Source organism: Meriones unguiculatus, chromosome 15 (genome assembly GCF_030254825.1).
Source record: "Meriones unguiculatus strain TT.TT164.6M chromosome 15, Bangor_MerUng_6.1, whole genome shotgun sequence".
Taxonomy (NCBI): Eukaryota; Metazoa; Chordata; class Mammalia; order Rodentia; family Muridae; genus Meriones; species Meriones unguiculatus.
Window position 1 is genome coordinate 62,118,157 of NC_083362.1, and position 23,460 is coordinate 62,141,616.

At 53.3% G+C, this 23,460-nt stretch overlaps 2 protein-coding genes across 10 annotated transcripts in view; both read left to right on the plus strand.

Moving 5' to 3' along the window:
• Positions 1-18,235, plus strand: part of LOC110539384 (striated muscle enriched protein kinase) — a 49,671-nt gene extending 31,436 nt beyond the window's left edge. For 8 of the 9 annotated variants that reach the window (XM_060368666.1, XM_060368662.1, XM_060368665.1 and 5 more), the window contains 23 exons: positions 836-948; positions 1,471-1,639; positions 1,826-1,922; positions 2,047-2,247; positions 3,592-3,649; positions 3,981-4,058; positions 4,661-4,839; positions 5,281-5,307; positions 5,825-5,977; positions 6,546-6,588; positions 7,619-7,687; positions 7,886-9,854; positions 10,080-10,211; positions 13,141-13,257; positions 13,419-13,586; positions 13,686-13,808; positions 13,986-14,153; positions 14,255-14,834; positions 15,254-15,493; positions 15,594-15,817; positions 16,616-16,691; positions 16,967-17,116; positions 17,418-18,235. In XM_060368666.1, the coding sequence (XP_060224649.1) occupies positions 836-948; positions 1,471-1,639; positions 1,826-1,922; positions 2,047-2,247; positions 3,592-3,649; positions 3,981-4,058; positions 4,661-4,839; positions 5,281-5,307; positions 5,825-5,977; positions 6,546-6,588; positions 7,619-7,687; positions 7,886-9,854; positions 10,080-10,211; positions 13,141-13,257; positions 13,419-13,586; positions 13,686-13,808; positions 13,986-14,153; positions 14,255-14,834; positions 15,254-15,493; positions 15,594-15,817; positions 16,616-16,691; positions 16,967-17,116; positions 17,418-17,610 (5,327 nt within the window). In that variant the 3' untranslated portion in view covers positions 17,611-18,235. Of the gene's footprint in view, positions 1-835; positions 949-1,470; positions 1,640-1,825; positions 1,923-2,046; positions 2,248-3,591; positions 3,650-3,980; positions 4,059-4,660; positions 4,840-5,280; positions 5,308-5,824; positions 5,978-6,545; positions 6,589-7,618; positions 7,688-7,885; positions 9,855-10,079; positions 10,212-13,140; positions 13,258-13,418; positions 13,587-13,685; positions 13,809-13,985; positions 14,154-14,254; positions 14,835-15,253; positions 15,494-15,593; positions 15,818-16,615; positions 16,692-16,966; positions 17,117-17,417 lie in introns of those variants that run through there. The other variant, XM_060368670.1, reaches the window with a different exon arrangement.
• Positions 18,236-21,618: 3,383 nt separating this feature from the next.
• Positions 21,619-22,962, plus strand: Spegnb (SPEG neighbor). Its single transcript, XM_021626436.1, is given in 7 exon segments — positions 21,619-21,709; positions 21,712-21,783; positions 21,786-21,860; positions 21,863-21,939; positions 22,503-22,629; positions 22,706-22,737; positions 22,828-22,962. Coding segments are annotated over 7 exon segments (609 nt in total).
• The last annotated feature ends 498 nt before the right edge of the window (positions 22,963-23,460 follow it).

Below are 23,460 nucleotides of genomic sequence, written 5' to 3' on the forward strand. Positions count from 1 at the left end.
AGGCAGGCCCCTGCGGTCGTGTCGGCCTAAACCCAGCTGTTGTGTTTTTTCCTTGGGAATTGATTACTTTCGCTCCTCTTAAAGCTGGGGTCTTCAACGTGCACTCAGAATGCAGAACCTAATTCTACCGTGAGAATCAGAGGCTGCCTAGCAGGGAAAAGGTGGCCATGTGGTTTGTGGGAGGAGTAAGCCGAGAGGTCACTCCTAGACTGTCCAGTAAATTTGGGGCTGTGCTTTTGTTGTTGTTGTTGTTGTTCTGATTGCCATATCCCAGAAGGCAGAAGCCTTCCTAGACATTTAAATAAGATTCAGAGAAAGAAGCTTCAAGACAGAGGCAGCTTCCTTCAGGAGCTTAACTCTAGGTCACAGCCCAGCCTCCTCTTGCAGGGGTCAAATACTGGCAGGCAGAGGCCACCAGGTGGGGTGTCAAGGAGAGCAGTCACCCACAGGGGGCAGCCCTGAGCCACACTGCACCAACACCCACAGGGGGCAGCCCTGAGCCACACTGCACCAACCTCATGGTTACTGCAGGCAAGGAAGGTCTGGATAGCCAGACAAGAGAGACAGGAAATCCAGATTTCTTTTGTGTGTGGAAATGTCCTAATTTCGAAGCTATTAGATGAATCCTAAGGGTCCCACAAAGTAACCTGTACCGGTTACCGTGCTTCTGAGCCTTGGAAATCCCTTGTTAGGATTTACAGTGAGAACCAAGCCAATTGAGTGGGGAGCGGGGAGGCTGGGAAGGCAGGGCCTGGTAGTCTCACCATCCAGTTGCCGATAAGGACAGGAGCTGAGGAGGCAGGCCCCTGTGGTGATGACATCTGTTCCTCTGCAGAGGCCCCTCGGTTTGAGTCTATCATGGAAGATGTGGAGGTGACGCCTGGAGAAACCGCTCGCTTTGCTGTGGTAGTTGAGGGGAAGCCACTGCCGGACATCATGTGGTACAAGGTCAGAGGGTAGTGTGCACCGTAGCAGCTGGAGGGGAGCCAGCGGTTTGTGGAGTCCTGGGAGGCCTTAGAAAAGGAGTGTCTGGGCGGAGGTGTGGTTAGGAGAAGGAGATGGGACTCCGGGGACTAACTAACTGAGTGCTTAAGGGTTTCTTTTGTTTTGGTTTCTGGTTTTGGTTTTTCCAAAACAGGGTTTCTTTGCGTAGCCCTGGCTGACCTGGAACTTGCTCTGTAGACCAGGCTGTCCTCAAACTCAGAGAACCACCTCTGCCTCTGCCTCCCGAGCTTTGGGATTAAAGGTGTGCACCACCGCTGCCCGGCAGGGTTAGGGGCTGTCAACTAGAGATAAAGGGGAAGCTGGTTCTGGTCCCCGGGTCAGAGGAACTGAGCGGAGACAGAAGTGGGGCTTGACAAGGAGGCTCCTGGCCTTCAGGTCTAGACGAAGGAAGCTGTGTGGTGTGGAGGACTAGCTAAGGCCCGAGCGGGCAGTAAGGCCAGACCCAGGTGACACCCACCTCTGCAGGATGAGGAGCTGCTGGCCGAGAGCAATCACGTGAGCTTCGTGTACGAGGAGAACGAGTGTTCCCTGGTGGTGCTCAGTGCTGGGAGCGAGGATGGAGGCGTCTACACCTGTACAGCCCGAAACCTGGCAGGCGAAGTCTCTTGCAAGGCAGAGTTGTCTGTTCATTCAGGTGGGTTAGCGTTCTGAGGAGAAGGGGCAGGCAGTATCCTTACCCTTCATTTCTCACTACCACATCCTCTAACCCCAGCACCTTACTGAGGACCGGCATTGTGCCCTTGGTCTTTTGCATCTGTCCCACATTCTCCGTCTCTTTCTTGCCCTTCTCCCTACATGGGGACATCTATCTCCTCCCCAGCTCAGACAGCGATGGAGGTCGAGGGGGTCGGAGAGGAGGAGGAGCACCGAGGAAGAAGACTTAGCGACTACTATGACATCCACCAAGAGATCGGCAGGTGTGGGGCGAGGCGGAGCTAGCATCAAGGATAAAGAGAGGTTGCGGGGTCTGAGGGCCAGGAAGGATGGAGGGTCAGCACTGTAGTGACAACCGTGTCCTGTCATCCCGCCTGTGTCATCCAGGGGTGCCTTCTCCTACCTGCGGCGTGTGGTGGAGCGGAGCTCTGGCTTGGAGTTTGCAGCCAAGTTCATCCCTAGCCAGGCCAAGCCCAAGGCATCAGCTAGACGTGAGGCCCGGTTGCTGGCACGGCTCCAGCATGACTGTGTGCTCTATTTCCACGAAGCCTTCGAGAGGCGCCGGGGACTCGTCATTGTCACGGAGCTGTATCCTGAAACAAGACAGGGATGAAAGACTGTCCTTTGTAAAGGCAAATCGTTTCACCCTTTGCCAAGTGGTCCTTTGAGCTGGGGCTATAACTGGGGTGGGGATCCAGCTCACTTAGCATGCTCAAAGCCTTGGGTTACGCTTACAGCACTGCATAAAAGTGACTGTGGAGTGACACACCTGTGATCCCAGTACTGGGGGATAGTAGATCAGAAGTTTATGGTCACACTTGTCTACATAGCCTAGTTCAAGTGCTTTTTTAAAAGGTGGGCCTGTTGGCAATTGGGATGAATGATGAATCTGGAGATTTCTGTGAACACCATTTCTAGACCTTTTGTTTTAACACACACACACAAACTACAAACAAAACTTAAGTTCATGGCAGGTAGGATGATGTGTGCCTTTAATTCCAGCTTTCAGAGGTAGATTTAAGTGATCTCTGTGAGTTCAAGGTCAGCAGAGTCTACAAATAGACTTCTGGGTCAGCGACATAGTGAAGCTTTGTAAAAAATAACAATAATAACAAGGCTTATATGTTAATGATAACATAGCATTTAGTGTGTGCCTGGCAATGCTGCGTGGATTTTACCCTTAGTACATACTCAGTTCTCATGTGTATCCACCTGGTGGAACTTCATCCTTGTTTTATGGCTGATGAAAGAGGCATTAGAGAGGTAGTGTAGTCTAGGGTCCCGCAGCTAGCAAACACCATATGTTTTCATCACAGGATGCAGCGCAGTGTGTCTGCACATTTGACAGGACCTTGCTTCAGGTGAGAACCCATGCATTCATTGCCTTACTTACCAGGATGCTTTTCATTAAGCCCTACCTCCCTCTCGTATAAAACCTCTGGCTAAGCAACGGCACACTGAGCCAGCAATGTCCGCAGTTGGCTTGATGCTCCTGGAGCAGGGTGACCCTGGTCTGCACACGCCAGCCTCCCGGCCTGCATTGTTCAAGCCCAGACCTCAGCAAACTGACAAATAATTTCATTACGTGGCCCTCTGGGTTACTCTCAACTGTAGTCAATAAGATTCTACTATAATTCAAGCCCTATAAAATGCTTCATAGGCCAGGAGAAGATCTGTCACCTTCATTTCACTCCTTGAGGAAACCTATGCTCAGAAAGGCTGAGGGACTTGCCTGAGAGTTCAAGTTCAGGCAGGCCTTCTTGTGTGTGTAACCTGCTGCCAGAAAAGGGGGACACGGATTCTGACCTGTCTGACCATGTCAAACATGTTTTGTGGGGAATGAGGGCCCTGGGCTGAGCAGAGGCTGGGCTCAATTCCGGGGCTGAGTGGGGGAGTTAGTGCTTGATGCTTACTCCTTGACCTATGACACAGCTGTACAGAAGAGCTTCTAGAGCGCATGGCCAGGAAGCCCACCGTGTGTGAGTCTGAGGTGAGGGCAGTGGGTGGCAGGGGCAAGGTTGTGTGCCATCTTTCACCTGTGTGAACTCTAGGAATGATGGGTGGGTCCTAGACATGTCATTTGTGTCCACAAAGAAGCCAGGAGTGGTGGTGGAGGGCACAGCTGCACAACTTATACAGTGGTACATGGTAGCCCTGAGTTGCAGCATCCTTCATCCTGTGTGGTGAGCCACAGATGAGCTTTCATGAGCCATCTGAAGGCCACCGCCCGGGGATGGCCTGGCCTCTTGCCACATCCCTGGTGGTGCTCAAACAGAGTGCTCCCCCACCTCCACGGACTCTGGCCCCCCCTGTTTCCACAGACCCGGGCCTATATACGGCAAGTGCTAGAGGGAATATGCTACCTGCACCAGAGCCATGTGCTGCACCTGGATGTCAAGGTGAGGAGGGTATGGAGAGCAGGCAGGAGGCGGGGCTACCATGTAGGGTGCTCTTCCTTAATCAGCCCCCATTGTTGTAAGTGTCGATTAATATTTACTAATAATTATCTTTTAGTAATGCTGCTATTAATCCTAAGCAGCTGTATATCCAAATCATCACACAGAGACTGGGATTTATTTAGTTAACCTAGAACACAATGTTGGGCAATAGTTACTCCCTCCTAAACCTCCAAGCCCTCATAATTTCCTAACATTTAGATTTCCCACATTATACTTGCTTTTAGTAATATATTATGTCCAGTCCATCTCTCCACATTGCTCCAAGATCTGTCCTCCAGCTCCCTCTCATAGCTCTCCCCTCTTTTTCTCCTCCCACTCATTTCCTACCCTCTGGCTCCTCCCATCACGCAACATTGTGTCTAGTTGCTTTATTTTGGCCTGTTTACACAAAGTTGAGACAGGATGCTTAGAATAAGTATCACAATGCAATATCCAAATTGAAACCAGAGAGTTGGGGGGGAGGATCAGCATTTGAATAAACAAGGGTAAGATGTATACATTTCAAAAGAACATTATACTAACACCCCATGCCTTGGTTATAGCCGGAGAACCTGTTAGTCTGGGATGGTGCAGGGGGTGAAGAGCAGGTGCGCATCTGTGACTTCGGCAACGCCCAGGAACTCACTCCAGGGGAGCCCCAGTACTGTCAATACGGCACACCAGAGTTTGTAGCACCTGAGATTGTCAACCAAAGCCCCGTGTCCGGAGTCACTGACATCTGGTAATGCTGGCATGCTGGGCGTGCTGGGGACTCGCTCGCTAGGTAGGAAGAGCTTCAGGAAACTGGGATTCCTCTCCAGAGAGTCAGTGGGCAGCATTGCTCCTAAGGTTTCCCTTCCCGCCCACATGATTCTCATCTGTCCTCATTCAGGGCTTGCCCAGTCCTTCTGGGTCTCAGCTCAGCAGTCCTCAGCTTCCAGCATCCTGGGGGTTGGGCCTCCCGGGTTAAGACTGGTGTAAGCTAGTTGGTCCTCAGACTTCTAGGCTTCCTCAGCCAACCCTGCCATGGCTCCTGACTTTGGGTTGCATTCCTACCTGAAGTAGGCACTCCTATGCAGTGTTCCCAGGGAGAACTCATCCCTTTCAGAATGGTGGTAGAGAGAGCTACTCATTTCTGGATGGAATGAGCTGGCCTCTCACACATACTTCTGATTTCCCACAGGCCCGTGGGTGTCGTTGCCTTCCTCTGGTAAGGACCCCTCTGCAGTCTCCTGATTGGCCCACCTCTAACACGTACAGGGCCCACAGCCTACTCCCCTCTCTTCCTCACTTAAGGGGTTTCACATGCATGAGTCTGGTTACCCTGCTTGGCATGTCTCAGCTCCATAAGTGGGCACACTGGATCCAGAGAAGCCAGAGCAGACTTACCATCATTTTGGCAGGAAGCAACCGGGTCCTAGAGGACCCAGAGCATGAGGGATACTTTTCCTCATGAGAAAGCCACACTGGAATAGGGGCAGAACTTATCCTCCACAGCACAGGCAAACAGCTCTCAAGGCACCACTGCCTCTCTGCCTATCCATGTGGGAGCAGGCCCAGAATAGGAAAAGTCCAGCTTCCTGTCCAGATTTGTCCAGCCTGTGGTGTCCCCACAACCTTGGGCCTTCACTTGTCCCTGTTCCCCTGCCACGGGCATTGTACTTCATCTTAGCCTTGGCCTCAAGGCCCTGCCTACCTCTTAACGGTAATCCACTCCGCCCCTGCAGTTTAACGGGCATCTCTCCATTTGTGGGGGAGAACGATCGGACAACACTGATGAATATCCGAAACTACAACGTGGCATTTGAGGAGAACACGTTCCTGAGTCTGAGCAGGGAGGCCCGGGGCTTCCTCATCAAAGTGCTGGTGCGGGATCAGCTGTGAGTAGAAGAGCCCTTGACTGTGGAGACACAGGTCCCTCCCAAACCTTTACCTGCCCCCTCCCAAGCCATGCACTTAGATATGCAGCCCCTAGCTCTGAAAAAAATTTTAAGAGTTTGTTTTTGTTTATTTATTTTATTGATTGATTTTTTTTTTTCAAGACAGTTTCTCTGTGTAACCCAGGCTGGCCTTGAACTCAGAGAGATCCACTGGCCTCTGCCTCTCAGAGTGCTGAGATTAAAGGCATGTGCCACCACCGTCTGGCTAGTTTTTATTATTTTTAATCATGCTTGTGTGTGTGTATGTGTGCGCGCGCGCGCACATGCGCATATGGGTGTGCTGTGCGCAGTGATGGTGTCTGTGGAGACCAGAGGCATCAGACCCCATGGGGATGGAGCTATAGATGGCTGTAAGCTGCCTGATCAGGTCCTTTGGAAGAGGACCATGTTCTCCTAACCACAGAGCCATCTCTTCAGCCCCAAATCCCCAGTTCTTACGAGGACCTATTTTCTCAACCATTCATGAATGGATGAATGACAAATCATTACTTCTCATTCCCCTTTCCAGGAGACCCACTGCAGAAGAGACACTGGAACATCCTTGGTTCAAAGTGAGTCTAGTCCTACCAAGTGTGGTAGAGAGGTGGAGGGAGAGTGTTACTAACAGCTCTATTTGCAGGGCATCATGCAATAACGTTAACTGGGATATGCATTTTATAGGTATCTGACCTATTAGCCCTATAACAGATTTGTAAAGCATTACAATATTACTCCTGTTTTGTTGATACAAAGAAATAAGGCCCAGGTCAGTGATCAAGCTGCAGTAGCATTGACTCTAAGCATAAGCCTGGACTCCTCTTCCCTATCCTGGGGGGTGGGGGAGGAAGTTTCTCTTCAGGGTTCTCAAGACCAGTCCTGGTCTAATTCCTTCCCTATTTGGGTATCTGTCCTGGGTTGATGCCTTGTGTGGCCTGGGTCACTCACTTATTATGAACTTCATGTGGTTGGTTCTCATCATTTTCAAACCCCAGAACCCCGGGACAGAGTGCTAGGCACTGGCGGGGAGGAGGTCAGCCACTGAGTCCAGAGAAGGCATCTAAATAAACGAGTCATTAGACAACGCCATATAGCTCAGGGCCAGACTGCTCTCCTGGCACGTTCAAGGCCCTCAGTGGGATGCATATCATCCTACAAAACAAAATACTTGTCATTGAACACTATGCTGGGTCAGCTAAAGACAAGCCATCCCGCTAGCATCTCTTGAAGTAAGAGTTTCCTTCCTGGGACCAGAAACAAGTAGCGTTAGAGTGAGCCTGGGTGCTACAGGCAGCGTTCACCAGCCTGGACGACCAGGACTTCAGATGTCTGGGATGCTGTTCTTACACAAAGAGAGAAAGGGAGCCAGGAACCACCAGGGACCAGCATGTCAGGGACAGCCACCCTGGGCACTGCTTGCTGCCTGCCTCTCATCTTACAGTCAAAGAATTTGTCTCAGGTGTGCCTCTGGCCTGACCGATTCGTGGGGACATGACCCTCAGGAATCGCCACTTCTTGCTCCAAGCCCCACAGCGGGCCTTGTTTCTCAGAAAGGTCTGGGTTGACAGAGTGCTGTCCCTCAAGCCCTCTTTCCTGGGTTTGCAGACACAAGCAAAGGGTGCCGAGGTGAGCACGGACCACCTGAAGCTCTTTCTGTCCCGGAGGAGGTGGCAGGTGAGTTTGCCTGGGCCCTGCCTCTGTCCTTTCCACACTAATTTCCTTCTACACAACCCCCCCCAATGGTGACTCCCTCCCATTCCTGCCCCATCTGCCCTCCTATTCCCAATTCCTCTTTCCCCAGAGTTGAAAAGGGCCTGGGAAGCAGTTGCGTCTCTGAGTCTTTCTGCTCTGACTGTAGCACCTTGTTTGCAGCGCTCCCAGATCAGCTACAAGTGCCACCTGGTGCTGCGCCCCATTCCGGAGCTACTGCGGGCTCCCCCAGAGCGGGTGTGGGTGGCCATGCCCAGAAGATCACCCCCGAGCGGGGGACTTTCGTCCTCTTCAGATTCGGAAGAGGAAGAGTTGGAGGAACTTCCCTCAGTGCCCCGCCCCCTGCAGCCTGAGTTCTCAGGTTCCCGGGTGTCCCTCACCGACATCCCCACAGAAGATGAGGCTCTAGGGACCCTGGACGTTGGGGCTGTCACTCCCATGGACTGGCAAGAGCAAGGAAGGGCTCCCTCTAAGGACCAGGAGGCCCCCAGCCCTGAGGCACTCCCCTCTCCAGGCCAGGAGCCCCAAGATGGGCCTAGCCCCAGGCGGCCAGAGCTCCGTAGGGGCAGCTCAGCTGAGAGCGCCCTGCCCCGGGTCGGGTCGCGGGAGCCGGGCCGGAGCCTGCACAAGGCATCCTCTGTGGAGCTGCCGCAGCGCAGGAGCCCCAGCCCGGGTGCCACCCGCCTGACCCGGGGAGGCCTGGGTGAGGGCGAGTACGCACAGAGGCTGCAGGCCCTGCGTCAGCGTCTGCTGCGGGGAGGCCCCGAGGATGGCAAGGTCAGCGGCCTCCGGGGCCCCCTGCTGGAGAGCCTGGGGGGCCGCGTTCGGGATCCCAGGATGGCTCGGGCTGCCTCGAGTGAGGCTGCACCCCACCACCCGCCCCCTCCCGAGTCGCGGGGCCTGCAGAAGAGCAGCAGCTTCTCTCAGGGTGAGGCCGAGCCCCGGGGTCGGCACCGGCGCGCGGGGGCGCCCCTCGAAATCCCCGTCGCCAGGCTTGGAGCCCGCAGGCTGCAGGAATCTCCCTCTTTATCTGCCCTTAGCGAGACGCAGCCACCCAGCCCCGCCAAGCCCAGTGGCCCCACACCCAGTATCACCAAGTCCCCGGAACCTCCTGCTGCGACATCCAGAGACTCTCCCCAGCCCCCACCCCCCCAGTCTGTCCCAGAGAAGGTACCAGAGCCTAAATCAGAACCAGTCCGAGCTGCCAAACCAGCACAGCCCCCTTTGGCTCTGCAGATGCCAGTTCAGCCTCTCACCCCCTATGCCCAGATCATGCAGTCACTCCAGCTGTCCAGTTCCAGCCAGTCCCCACAGGGCCCCGCTGTGCCTCCCTCAGAGCCCAAGCCCCACGCGGCCGTATTTGCCAGGGTGGCCTCCCCACCTCCAGGAGCCTCCGAGAAGCGCGTGCCTTCGGCCAGAACTCCCCCAGTGCTAGCTGAGAAAGCCCGAGTCCCCACGGTGCCCCCCAGGCCAGGCAGCAGCCTCAGCGGCAGCATCGAGAACCTGGAGTCCGAGGCTGTGTTTGAGGCTAAGTTCAAGCGGAGCCGCGAATCGCCGCTGTCGCGGGGCCTGCGGCTGCTGAGCCGCTCGCGCTCCGAGGAGCGCGGTCCCTTCCGTGGGGCAGAGGAGGATGGCATATACCGGCCTAGCCCGGCGGGAACTCCGCTAGAGCTGGTGCGACGGCCTGAGCGCTCGCGCTCCGTGCAGGACCTCAGGGTAGCGGGGGAGCCCGGCCTTGTGCGGCGCCTCTCACTGTCCTTGTCGCAGAAGCTGCGGCGGACCCCACCCGGGCAGCGACACCCGGCCTGGGAGTCCCGCAGTGGAGACGGGGAGAGCTCCGAGGGCGGTAGCTCAGCGCGGGGCTCCCCGGTGCTGGCCGTGCGCAGGAGACTCAGCTCAACGCTGGAGCGCCTGTCCAGCCGTTTGCAGCGCAGCGGCAGCAGCGAGGACTCCGGCGGTGGCTCCGGGCGCAGCACACCGTTGTTTGGACGGCTGCGCAGGGCCACTTCCGAAGGGGAGAGCCTGCGACGCCTCGGGGTTCCCCAAAATCAGCTGGCCTCTCAGGCTGGTGCCGCCACACCTTCCGCGGAGTCTCTGGGCTCAGAGGCCAGCGGCACATCCGGTTCCTCGGGTAAGGAGGGACTAGGTGAGGAGTGGGAGAGGGGGTGCTAGAGACAGGCTCTGAAAGGAGAAGGGGGCTTCAGAGGCCGGAAGGGAGGCATTGGCAGTTGTAGAAGCTAGGAAGAGGAGGGGCAAGTTTTTTTGTTGTTTTATTGTTTTAACTTTGAGAGCTACGGGGATGTGAGTGCTATTTTATAGTGGTTACGCAAAAGCTCATGAGTCTGGGTCTGTACAGCTGCAGGGGAAAGCCGAAGCCGGCGCCGGTGGGGCCTTTCCAGGCTGCGCAAGGACAAGGGCTTCTCGCAGCCAAACCTGTCCGGCAGTGTCCAAGAGGACTTAGGTCACCAATACGTGCCCAGTGAGTCAGGTAAGAAGCCTCAGGTTGCTCTCCTGGGTGGGTGAAAGTGGGCCACCGTGAGGACTCTGGGCAGCCATGGGAGAGGCCTTGAGTTAGGAAAACAACAATGATAATTACACTAGCAGCTGCCATTAATTAGCGAAGGCAAGTGTCCTATTAAGCATGTCACAAATGCTGTCTTGTTTAACACCACAGCATTCTTTAAAAGGATGATCCTCGGCATCCTAGCTTACCGATGGGGAAATAGACTTAGTGAAGCGATGCTGAGTAGCTTGTCCGAATCTCAGGTCTAATAAGGGGAGCAGCCAGAGCCCAGAGGCATCTCCAGGCCACTCTATTGAGGCCTTTGTTTGGCTGGCCTTGTGTCTCTTGGATGACCCTGGAAGGTTTCTGAATCTGGGTGTAATTTTGAAGCAGCTCAAAATCCTGCTTCTGTGCATGCAGAGCCCCAGACCCTGTGCACTCAAAGACACATTTTGTCTCCCAGCTTGGACTGTACCCTCTTTCTCTATAACTCTGACCTCCTCTCTGCCCCTCCCTCTCTACAACTCTGACCTCCTCCCTGCCCCTCCCCGTCACCCACAAGTCTTCAGAGAAAAGTAGCCCTCAGGCTTTTTAGCTCGGGTAGAGGCCTACCACGTCCCTCATCTGTTTCTTGTTCAAGTGTCCTGGGGCTTCAGGGAGGGTGGTATTTCATCTGGTGTCATTCTACCTGGAAAAGAGGTATTACTCAAGAAGGCCAGGTTTCTAGGCCAGCAGGGTGGTCAGGAGGATGCCGCCAGGCAAGGCCGAACCCCTGATCTTTAGACACCATCAACTGTATCCTGGCTCAGCTTTGGGTTAAACTGCTCAGAATGGGTCTAACCTTGCCTTTGCCTCAGCTGGGCTTGAGAGAACTGTTTCCAAGCCCTGGTCAGGGCTGTGCGGCTGGTATGAGTGGGGAGTGGGAAGGGTGGGGGTGGGGGGGTGGGGAGACCGTGTGGTTAGAAGAGGATGGGAAGGAAGGGGATGGAGAGAGCATCAACAGAGAAATTCGGGAAAGCTAATCCCTTCCCACCTCGGGTCTCCATTTTGCTAGTACAAGCTGATTCGCTGTTGTGCAGTGACCTCTGACCTCATCCTCTCCCTTCAGGAAGAAGCCCCTCCCATGTCCACTTTATCAAATGGGGCTGGTTCCTGGGGGGATGACAGTAGGACCAGCAGAGCTGGGCCAGGGTCATCTTTCACCTCTTACGAGGGCCTGCTTTGTTTCTTCCCTGGTACCCTCACTAGGACTGGGAGCAGCAACTGATGAGACTATTCCCAGTGTGCTGGAGGATAAGATTGGGACCCCTTCTTGGGGAACCATAGGGCACAGTGAGAAGATGCACACAGTTCACATACTCCTGCTGAATTCCAACTCCCTCCTGGTTCTTCAGATACTAGTTTTCTGGGGGTCTTTAGCTTTCTCTCCCCAGGTGAAGGAGGCATGCCCCAATCCCCTGTGACCTAACCAGATTGGATTTCTTTTTCTTAAGGAACAATCCAGGGATCACAAATTCAAATTGTCATGCCTCTGAGGAGCTCCAGCGCAGGAGGACTGCCACAGAGCTCCAAGCCCCTTGCTTTGGGCAAGGTCACCAGCCAGTGTGCAGGCAGCTTTTCTGCTTTGCTCAAACAATCCTTTTTTTCCAGGTTCAGCTCCTGGCTTCTCTGCTGGGCGTATTAAATAGATAATAGTAGCAGCCTCAAAGAAAATCTACTCTTTGGGAGCACTTTCTTCATGCCAATGCTCCATGCGCCTCCTTTCATTCTCCGAGCAAATCCTCCCTACCCAGGCTTGATTGGTCTCAGTCTCTCGGTTCACATATTAGAAACAAAGCGTCAGAAGGGGCACATGACTTAATTAGGGTCTTGTAGTCTCCATTCTCCTCTCGGCTCCTTTCAGAGGCCTGAATGACAGACAATACAGAGATTAGAATGTCAGGAGCCTCCCTTACATCCTAGGGAGGCAGAGGCACCCTTCTAGGGGCTGCCCATAGGAAGCGCTGGCTTCAGATCTCTTGAGACTGCAGTCTTTTTTTTTTTTTTTTGAGACAGGGTCACTGTGTAGCTCTGGCTATGCGGGAACTCATTATCTAAACCAGGCTGGCCTCAAACTCCATAGAGATTCTCCTGCCTCTGCCTTCTAAGTGCTGGAATTAAAAGTGTGTGCCACCATGGGCTACCATTTTTATTTATTTTTTAACATTCATGTATTGTGTGCATGTGGGTGTGCATGCATGTGTGTATGAACACGCTTGAGCACACACACACACACACACACACACACACACACACACACGCCTGCCATGGCATGCACGTGGAAAGCAGAGAACAACTTTCAGGAGTCTGTTTTTCCCCTCTGTCATGTGGATCTGTTGAACTGAACTCAGGTCATAGGGCTCGGTGGCAGGCGCCTTTGCTTGCTGAGCTGTTACACCAGCTCCAAGACAGCACACTCTGATCACAGATTCTGCACACAGCCCGTGTTAGCTCAGGTCATTCCTCCATCTCCTTTCCCTTCTCAATTGCCCTGCAGTAGCCCAGAGGGAGTTTAAATTACAGAATCTTAACTGTTATCATTTTTCAAAAAGTGTTTGTTTTTAGTTTAACAAATGTGTGTGGAACGCATATTTAGTCCTGGTCCTGGCTCTAAGTGATTGATAAATGTGGGGTATTCGCCGAGCATCTTCAGTGGAGGGGAAGGAGGCTCTGTATCTGCTGAGGGCCTGGAGAAGGTGATGTCTGCCACGAGAAAATTCTTGAAGGCACTGCCTGAGGTTCTACTTCCCACATTTGGCTGGGAGGAGAGAACCATTCTCATGTTTCCTACTGGCCCTGTTGCACCAGGGCCCACAGACATCTGTCTCTTCCTGGCAAGCAGGCAGGGTCCTGAGCTGTCTCTCTTTTCCTTCAGATTTCCCTCCAGTCTTCCACATCAAACTCAAGGACCAGGTGCTGCTGGAGGGGGAAGCAGCCACCCTGCTCTGCCTACCCGCAGCCTGCCCAGCACCCCGCATCTCCTGGATGAAAGGTAAGTAGATTGTATCTTCCACAGAGATGGGGGAGGGTAGTGACAAATGGCTCCGACTAAAGAGCAGCATGGAAGAGGCTAGGCCATGGGGAGGCAGAAGGAGGCATGTGAGGGAAACCTGGATTTACTCAGCTGTCCCTTCTGTGCCTTCTTGTCCCCAGATAAACAGTCCCTGCGTTCAGAGCCCTCAGTGGTCATTGTATCCTGCAAAGATGGACGGCAGCTGCTGAGCATACCCCGGGCTGGCAAGCGGCATGCTGGGCTCTATGAGTGCTCGGCAACCAATATCTTGGGCAGCATTACCAGCTCCTGTACTGTGGCTGTGGCCCGTGAGTTAGGGGGGCAGGGCCAATACAGTACTCGAAGCTACAAGGAGGTCTGGCAGGGCTTAACGAACCCTCAGCTGAGGCCTCTCCTTCTCCTTCCAGGCATCCCTGGAAAGCTAGCGCCTCCAGAGGTGCCCCAGACCTACCATGATACAGCACTGGTGCTGTGGAAGCCAGGAGACAGCCGGGCACCTTGCACATACACTCTGGAGCGGCGGGTAGATGGTGAGGGCGAGGCAGGAGGAGGGGAGGAAGGAGTCGTCGGGTGTCAGGACAAGGGTAGGGGCTGCTTGGGAAGGCCAGGATCCTCTTAGAGTCGTCTTCTCTGGGCTCTATAGAGACAGCATGGAGAGCTGGGACCATTCCTTCTGTGGCCTCAGTCTTGCCCTCTGCTGCCCACAGGGGAATCTGTCTGGCACGCTGTGAGCTCAGGTATCCACGACTGTTACTACAACGTGACACACTTGCCCGTTGGTGTGACTGTGAGGTTCCGTGTGGCCTGTTCCAACCGTGCTGGGCAGGGACCCTTCAGCAACCCTTCTGAGAAGGTCCTCATCAGAAGCGCTCAAGGTCAGTGGAAGGTGCAGTGTGGTAGTGGCCGAGCAAAGGAGCTCCCCCCCCCCCCACTCAGAACACTCAGTGAGGATTTCTTTATTTTCGTCTCTTCTTAGATTCTTCAGCACAGCCAGCTGATGCTCCTCAAGATGCCCTTGTTACCTCAGGGCCAGCCAGGGCCCCACCTCCTGACTCTCCTACCTCACTGGTCCCCACCCCAGCTCTTGCTCCCCCAGTTGCCCAGGCAGCCACTCTCAGCACCTCAACTTCCCCTACGTCTGTCAGGCAGGCCTTGTCCTCACTCAAGGCCAAGGGTCCACCGCCCCAAACCCCTCCACGAAAGCACAGGGGGCTGCTGGCTGCCCAGCAAGCAGAGGCCACCCTACCCAGTATCCAGGTCACCCCAAGTGAACCCAGATCTTCTCTCCCTGACACTGGAACCCTGACCCCAACCTCTATTCCTCAAGTGGTTAAACCAGCACCTTCCTCATCTTCCCTGTATATGGTGACTTCCTTCGTGTCTGCACCTCCAGCCCCTGAGCCCCCAGCCCCTGAGCCCCCTCCTGAGCCCACCAACGTGACTGTCCGGAGCCTCAGCCCAGCCAAGGAGGTGGTCAGCTCCCCAACACCGGAAAGTACCACTCTTCGACAGGGCCCCCCTCAGAAACCCTACACCTTCCTGGAGGAGAAGGCCAGGCAAGCAAGCATGGGAAAGGGGAAGGTGGGAGAATGGATGGGACATAAGGAACAGAGTTTCAGAGAGCCGAGCAGATTGTCCTGGCTGGACTTGGAGGAAGACGCTGAGATATGGATCTTTAGAACTATTGGGTTCGACTAGGTATCACCCTGAGCTTGAGCCCACAAGCTGTCACTTAATCTTCACAACTGTGAGCAGAAGGCACTACCTCGTTATCAGCACAAGTTTCACAGATGAGAAACCCGAGGTTATGGGGTCTTCCAAGGATAGTCAGGAGTGCTGGAATCTTTGTTCCTAGCACTGAACTCCAAAGAGGAAGCCCACTGCGTTCTGGTTCCCACGGTCCCTGCTTCCCATTTTAGCATTCACAATGGTGGCGCTCGTCCTGAGTCTGTTGGCCTCTCGCCTACACACACAGGGGCCGCTTTGGCGTTGTGCGATCGTGCCGGGAGAACGCTACAGGCCGCACGTTCGTTGCCAAGATTGTGCCGTATGCGGCAGAGGGCAAGCGACGGGTGCTACAGGAGTACGAGGTGCTGCGGACGCTGCACCATGAGAGGCTCATGTCCCTGCACGAGGCCTACATCACCCCTCGGTACCTCGTGCTCATTGCTGAGAGCTGTGGCAACCGGGAGCTCCTCTGTGGGCTCAGCGACAGGTAGCTGGGTGTTTCCCGGGGAACTGGGTAACAGCCTCCTGGGGAGGCTGGCTGGAAGAGCATGGGTTTCCGCCTCTGCTGACACCCCACCCGACCCTAGATTCCGGTATTCAGAAGATGACGTGGCCACCTATGTGGTGCAGCTGCTACAAGGCCTGGACTACCTCCACGGCCGCCATGTACTGCACCTGGACATCAAGCCAGACAATCTGCTGTTGGCCGCTGACAATGCCCTTAAGATCGTGGACTTTGGCAGTGCCCAGCCCTACAACCCTCAGGCCCTGAAGCCCCTTGGACACCGCACAGGCACTCTGGAGTTCATGGGTAAGAGGGCCGGCAGCCAGTCATAGTAGAGGGTTGGAGAACTGCCAGAAGGGCCTGCCAGGGTACCCGCTTCACCCACACGTTCATACGCATCAACTATTACGTAAATAATGGACAGAGCCTTTTCCATTGATCCTTACAATAGCCCCAGAGTTTGGTATAATAGTACTCCTCCCTTTTTACAGATGAGGAAGGAGAGGCACCCTGACGTTAAGTGTTCGTCCAATTAGACAGTTACAAATAACTGCGATGGGATTTTCGAAAGCTGGAAAGACAAGAGAATCAATTACGACTGTACAGAGCAGGGAAAACCAGCAGTCATTTAGCTACCTGCTAACTGGTGCTTATTATCTCAATTCCTTAGAGTTATTCTACAAGCTATACTTTATAGGTGAGACAATGGAGAGCCAGGCAGGCTTAGTAAATCGCCCAAAGTCCCAGAGTTAGAGGGGGCAGGCTTGGGATTAGAGCCAGCCAGGCTGATTTCAAAAGCCTCTTAATCTTGGTGTTGGCCACACTCTGTGTGAATGGAAGCACTGCTTTGGAGCTGATCCGAGACAGCTTGTGAAGTTGCGTCTTGGGTCCTCTGGAACCTCCATCATTTGGTGCCCCAGGTGGCCCATATGTCCTGGTGGCCACTCCCACCTTTGTCCTGCCTGCTGCTCTGGTTTTACTCATGGTATGGTAACCCACCACGGTCCTGTTTCTTAAGGCCCCAGAACCCTTCTTCCTAGCCTGCCTCTCCTTTTTTGCCTGCCCCAGGGAACCTAAGTCAGGTTGACCTCTGTCTCTTGTCAGCTCCTGAGATGGTGAAGGGAGACCCCATTGGCTCAGCCACAGACATCTGGGGAGCGGGTGTGCTCACCTACATCATGTGAGTAGCCAGGCCCTGCTCCAGATCCCTGCTTTTCTCTGCCCACGATCCCTTCCTCTGCCTGTCCTAGCCCTCAGCCCACTTTTGCCCACACCTCTTCCTTTGTGCCGTCTCCCCAGCACACACCCAGTGGCAAACTGGCACTGTCCCTGGGTATTGTGCCCTTCCCATGTGGCCTTGCACTAATGTTTCTTAGGCCTGACAACTGACCGTCATTCTAAGGTAAAGGCAATGCTCTCACCTGAGATGGCCAACGCACCTCTCTTCCACAACAGGCTTAGTGGATACTCCCCATTCTATGAGCCAGACCCCCAGGAAACAGAGGCTCGGATTGTGGGGGGCCGCTTTGATGCCTTCCAGTTGTATCCTAACACATCCCAGAGTGCCACACTCTTCTTAAGAAAGGTCCTCTCCGTCCATCCCTGGTGAGTAGGCCCCCCACCCGCCTCTGAATGCCTGGCTTCTCTTGGCTAAAGACTCCTAACTCTTCCATATTGTGCGGCGGCTGCAGCAGCTATCATTCTGCCTACCATTCAAAGCCCATAACAGCCCTGGGAAAGGCAGAACCACTATCCCTATTGCAGAGACTGGGAACCTGAGCCCATGAGCTGCCCAGTATCACACACATCTCGATGAGTCGGGATTGGTAAAGGGCCGGAGGGAGGACACAGCTTGCCTTCTCCAAGAGCTTCTTTGCTGGTTCATGGTCCCTGGTTCACCCGGCAGGAGCCGGCCCTCACTGCAGGACTGCCTGGCCCACCCATGGCTGCAAGATGCCTATCTGATGAAGCTGCGCCGGCAGACACTCACCTTTACCACCAACCGGCTCAAGGAATTCCTGGGCGAACAGCGACGACGCCGGGCCGAGGCTGCCACCCGTCACAAGGTGCTGCTCCGCTCCTACCCTGGCAGCCCCTAGGTGGCATGGACCACAGCCCAGCCACGGGCTTCAACTCGGGTTCCCACTCATGCTGCCTAGGACATTCCAGAGCCCATGCTGAGCTGGACGGGCCGGGGTGGGGGGGCTTCAGATACCAGCAGCAGCAACATCTGGCTGGCCTATTACCTCATGGACCTAAAGGGACAAGGCCCCTGGGGCTTGAGCCGGATGTCACCCCGGCCAAAACCCAGAATGGGAGACCCACTGGCCAGGCTGGGCAAGGGTGAGAACAGAAAGAGGCAAGAAGGGAGTGGAGAAGTGAAGAGTGAAAAACAGAGGATAGAAAGGGAGGAACTTGTGGAAGGTTCTGGGATGGGGTGGGAGTGGTATATCTCAGGGAGAACCCAGTAGAGGAAGTGGCTGAGGAGGAAGAAGGATCCCATGGTGTGGGAACAGTAAGCCGGGAGAGAGGATAGGAGAGGAAGACAGGACATAGAGACAGTGCCAGGAGCCAGAGCAGAGATATAAGGGAGGGCAGAAAGGTGGAATGGGAGCAGGCTGGGGAGGGGGGGCAGGCCAGGCCAGCAGCTGCATCTTCAGAAAGAGAAAGGAGAAAGGCAAAAAGATATGTGCCTAAGGTCACTCAAGCTGGTCTCCTATCCCAGCCAATGCAGTTCTGGCCACTCTACACTGGCCCAGGGATGTCCTCACTGCTCCTCCATGGCCTTTGCCCTTCCTCCTATTTGTATTAATTTATTTATTGCCTTTTACGGAGTTTTCCTTCCCATCCAATCCCTATTGCCTATGTTGTCCTGACCATCCCCTCAGCCATCCAGCTGTCTGTGCAGCTCTCTGTCTGTCTGTCACAAGGAAAATAAAAAACAACAAGCAGCAGAATCTATGTGTGGTCTCTGGGTGGGGTGAGGAAGAGGAGGCTGGGTGGCTTGGAGTGAGTCCTGGGTGGAGCGTCACCTTCTCTAGGCAGTGACAACTCATTCAGGGGTCAGCATCATCTATGACATCCTTCTAATTCCTCCTTTAGCTCTCACTACCTTTTTTTTTTTAAGATTTGTTTATTTTTTTATGTATACAATGTGTGACTGTATGTACACTTGCATGCCAGAAGAGGGCGCCAGATCTGATTATAGATAGTTGTGAGCCACCATGTGGTTGCTGGGAACTGAACTCAGGACCTCTGGAAGAGCAGTCAGTGCTCTTACCCTCTGAGCCATCTCTCCAGCCCCAAGCTCTCACTACTTTTCATTCTTAGGGGAAGGAAAACTGTAGTCACTTTGCAGTTTATAGAATGCTGGCAGACATACTGCCAAGATAGAAGGCATACCTTCTATCTTGACCCGAGAAACTCACCTCTGCTCATACATGCTCCTTCTTTGTAACTTGAAGAATGCTGGGCTCTGGAACATACCAGCTGCATCCCAGACCTATCTCAGCCTCTTTTACTCTTGCCCTTCCTCAGAACTAAGGAGAGATGGATTTCATCTCAATAATTGGTTAAAAGAGACAGTGTAAAGAGCTGTAGAAGGAACGGGGGTTGGGGAGGGTGGCTGGCCACAAGTTCATGGGATTAGAACACAGATCTTATCCAAATGCATGGAACAGCTGTGAGTTCTCAGGGCAGCCATGTCCAGCGTTTTCCTAGGACACATCAGGATAGACCTTCTTGTCTCCATAGAGAGTTAGGAGTCTGCTGGGCAATGGCTGGACACACCCATGCATCACCCAAGAATGGTTACCAGGTCCCAGAAATGAGCTTCCTGGACCTGAAGTAGAAGAAAGAGGGAGCCAGCTGCCCTGTGTTCTACCTTGAAGCACTACTCTTGGAAACCTGAAAGGAACAAACCTCTAACATAAGCAGAGAGCATCAGCACTGGTTTGAAGACCCTTTGACTCAAGCTCAACAGACATTCTGGCTTCCTAGGACCTCAGGAAAGAGGCAAGGCTCATCATCATAAAATAACAAGGAGTTAAAACTGGTGGGAAGGGATGAGAGAGACACCTTGCCCACCCATCATTTCAGTTATGAAGATATACAGTTTGCCTGCAAGGATCTCCAATCCCTTACACACTACAAATGCTTTTGTATAAAAATGAGGTGCCTGAACTCATATCTTAATAAATGCTAAAAAATTTCCCTCCTGTCCCCCTTTGATCTGCAGTTCCCTTTCCATCCCCATTGGAAATGGCATGTGAACTGCTTATTCCAAACCTGGAGGAGCAAAGGTAATTTATGTCAGCAGAGTGGTGTCAAAAGTTGTTCTGATCAAAAGGTGACAATGCCCAACACCTGAGCAAGTGCTTACAATGGGTGGAAACAATTCTCCCATCTGGTGCCCTAGCCTGCACAGCCTGGACTGTGCACTCAAGGCCCCAAGAGATGACCTTTACCACAGCCTGGTGCCCTTGTACATCAGTTTATGCCCCTAAAGGACTTCAGCGAACCTAGGGTGTTGGTACAATGTCCTTTTGGAATGTACACACCTTACCCTTGTTCATTCAAATACTGATTTCTCCTCCCCACTCTCTGGTTTCAATCTGGATATTGCACTGTAATACTTATTCTAAGTGCCCTGTCTCAACCTTGGGTAAACAGGCCAAAATAAAGCAACTAGCCACAATGTTGAGCAGTGGGAGGAGCCAGAGGGCAGGTAATGAGTGGGAGGGGAAAGGGCGAGGAAGAGAGGAGAGAGCTAGGAGAGAGAGCTGGGAGAACAGAGGCAGGAGCAGAGATCTTGGAACCATGAGGAGAGATGGACAAGTATAATGTGGGGAAAACTAAATGTTAGGAAACTATGAGGGCTTGGAGGTTTAGGATGAACTAACTATTGCCCAGCATTGTGTTCTAGGTTAATTAAATAAATCCCAGTCTCTGTATGGTGATTTGGGTATACAGCTCTTTAGGATTAACAGCAGCTTTACCAGAAGATATATTAATAGTAAATATTAATCGTCACCTACAACACTAGGGTTTGGAGAGCCAGGTATAGTCCTAACCTTCCAGGATAGTACTTATCAGACAGACCCTATCCTGGAACAAAAATGGAAGAGAGACGGGAATGAAGGCAGGCGGCATTGGGAGTCATGGTGATGATGACTGCTGTTCTCAAATATCTTTCCTGCTCCGCCTTGGTTTATTTCATCTTACCACCAGGGGGCGTGGTGTCAAAAGGACAACCAGAGACTCTTGGGGTAAGGGTGGCTGTAAAAGTTAACTGGTTTCGACAGCCATGTGGTACCTTTTATTATTGGCTATATGGGCCATGGAGTTCAGTGCTACTCTGGCTTTACTTAAAGATGCTTTCCCAAACACTTGCACTCCTTTAATTTACAGCATTAGAAGAAGAAAAAAGCCATATTACATTACTGCCTGGAGATTGAGATAAGTATAAAGCCACGTCTCTTGTTGGCCACATCTGTTCTGCTAGGAGTGGGATGATGCCCCTTGTCCTGAAAAAGGATGGGCCATATTCAGCTGTCCAGCTTCTGGTGTATCTCCCAGAAGTTTAGGTACCTCTTTCAGGGCCAGCAGCCCAAGCATCCTAGGGCTACTTGGATGGAGCTGCCATTCCTGAGAGGACTAGGAGCAACCATGCCAAACAAGGCAAAGAAAGGAACAATGTATAAAGCCAGAGCCTGATGATTATCTGTCCAAACCTCTCCAGGAAGGTGCCCCACAGTCAACCCCCCCCCCAAGATGTTACTATGGGTATCAATGACCCCCAGGTCCAGAGTATCTCCATCTGCACCCAGGCCTGGAGCCATGGATGAAGGAGTCCAGAGTATTGGAGAGGAAGTCCTCCAGGCCTGCACTGTTACTGTGATGTGAACACCAGTCACCAGGCTAGGGGAGAAGTTGCTATAGTACAGAAAGGCTGCTGACAAAGGATAATTATTCTAAAAGTAACAGTTCAGGGAAACCCCACCCTTCCTACCCATTCTCATTTCTAGGTTAGGTGTCTAGTGGGTCAAGGGAAAGTTGCAGAGACGGTGTGCAGGCAGACTAGGCTGGGGGGCAGGCCTCAGTCCTATATGGGAGCCCGGAGCGCTGACAAAGCCTGGAGGGGTGGGGTTGTGAGTTTCAGAAGGAAATGGCTTCTGGAGCCTCTGAAGGACATAGTTCTGAGGAAGGTGGCACCGCCAAGCTGGCTTGCTGAATGTCAGCTTTCTCAGACCTGCTTATTTGCTGGATTGAGGACTCAAGGGGCTGTGCGATGGACCTAAGTGACGCTATGTCCCCAAGGACCCTGGTGTGGTGGCTCTGGTGGTGCAAGACACCGGTTGACCTACCTGGACCAGTATAGCATCAGCACAGCCAATCCCTTCTGCCAGTGCTCAGACTCATGTCTCCTTGTGGAAGGCTCACATGCCCTGGGCTCAAAACAGCACCAGGGGCAAGCACAATAGTGGTGTCCAGGCCAGAGCACATTTGTAGTCCAGACAGAGCGATGGGGAACCCAGGCTTCACACTGTCCAGAGGGCATGACAATCCTAGCAGTGCTCCCCCCCTACTTCGGGACCTGGTCCCACACAGACTGAGAAGTCAGCCGTGGGTTCCCATCATAAGATTCCAGGGCCCAAGGTCACAGCGTGAGCCAAGACTTAAAATCCAGTTTTCTGCCTCCCAATCCAGGGCAATTTCCTCTGCTCAAAGCTGTCTCTGAAGTGCTGTGAGAGCTGTATCTCTTTTGATCTTCTACTTGACCCAGAGAAAAAGGGACAGGGCTAAGTCCTGTTTAATAGCTAAAGAGATAAAACCTTAGCAGCTAGTCATTTGTCCGCTATTGTACTGCGAATTCAAATGCGCCTCGTGACTTTAGGGCCAGATGTTAGTTGGGGAGGTGATATTCTTGTTCCAGCTTACCTTTAGGACCCTTATTGGTTGGGTTCCCCAGCCCTTTACCTAGTCCTGGCAGGTTCAAAAGGGACCTGATAACACTAAAACACGCAAAGACACCATGGTAACACTGACTGCCCAGATCCTGGGCTAGCCTCTGCTGGATGTCCGCTGGACCAAGGACAGAGAGGACCAAGGACATCAAGGTCGATGACAGGGAAGGGCTGGGGTCTGCGAAAAAGGCAGGGCCCGGGGCTGGAACCTATGTGATACTGTTCCCAGAAACCTTGCAGAAGGATGAGGGTCGCTGGACCGCAAAGAACAGAGCTTTCTAGTCAAGTAGGCTCACTCCGTGGGTAAACTAACCCACAGCTCCTCCCTCCATCTCTCCACACCTTCCCCAGAGTGTTGCGATTGGTACCAACACCACCATCTAGACCATTCACCAGACCACACCCCAGGACAGCGACAAGTATAATGTGTTTGTAGCGAACAGCCTGGGCATAGACCAGAGCTTCGCTCAGGTGGACGTGGCTTGAAAGGGACCATCAAGACCATTTGCCTTGGCTGCAAGCCCAGGAGGTGGGGAACCCAAATCTTCCTCCGTCTTGCTTAATAAAACTGCTTTTCCCTTCGTATGCTTCGCGGTTTTTTGTTTGTTTGGTTGGTTTTGGTTTTTTGCCATCGCCATTTACTCTCCCCGTCCCTATCCCATACTTATTCCAAGACCCACAGGCCAAGGTCACAGACTGTTAGACTCACTAGAAAATCTGGAGAGCGTTGCTAGGCCAGTGCTTCATTTCACAGACAGTAAATCCGGAATCGGATTTCTCTGTGTCGAACTTCCCACCCGGACAAATACTGGAGCTGTGACTCCGCCTTTTCAGCCTAGGCACGGCCCCTGCCAGCTTTTGGAGCCCCAGCCCCTTCCAAGACTGGCTACACCCCTTTCGCCTCTGGTCGGTATTCTCCTGTGACCTTGTTCTCCGCTGTCCCTGAGCCCACACTGGGAAAGCTTAGATCGCAATCTTAGTTTC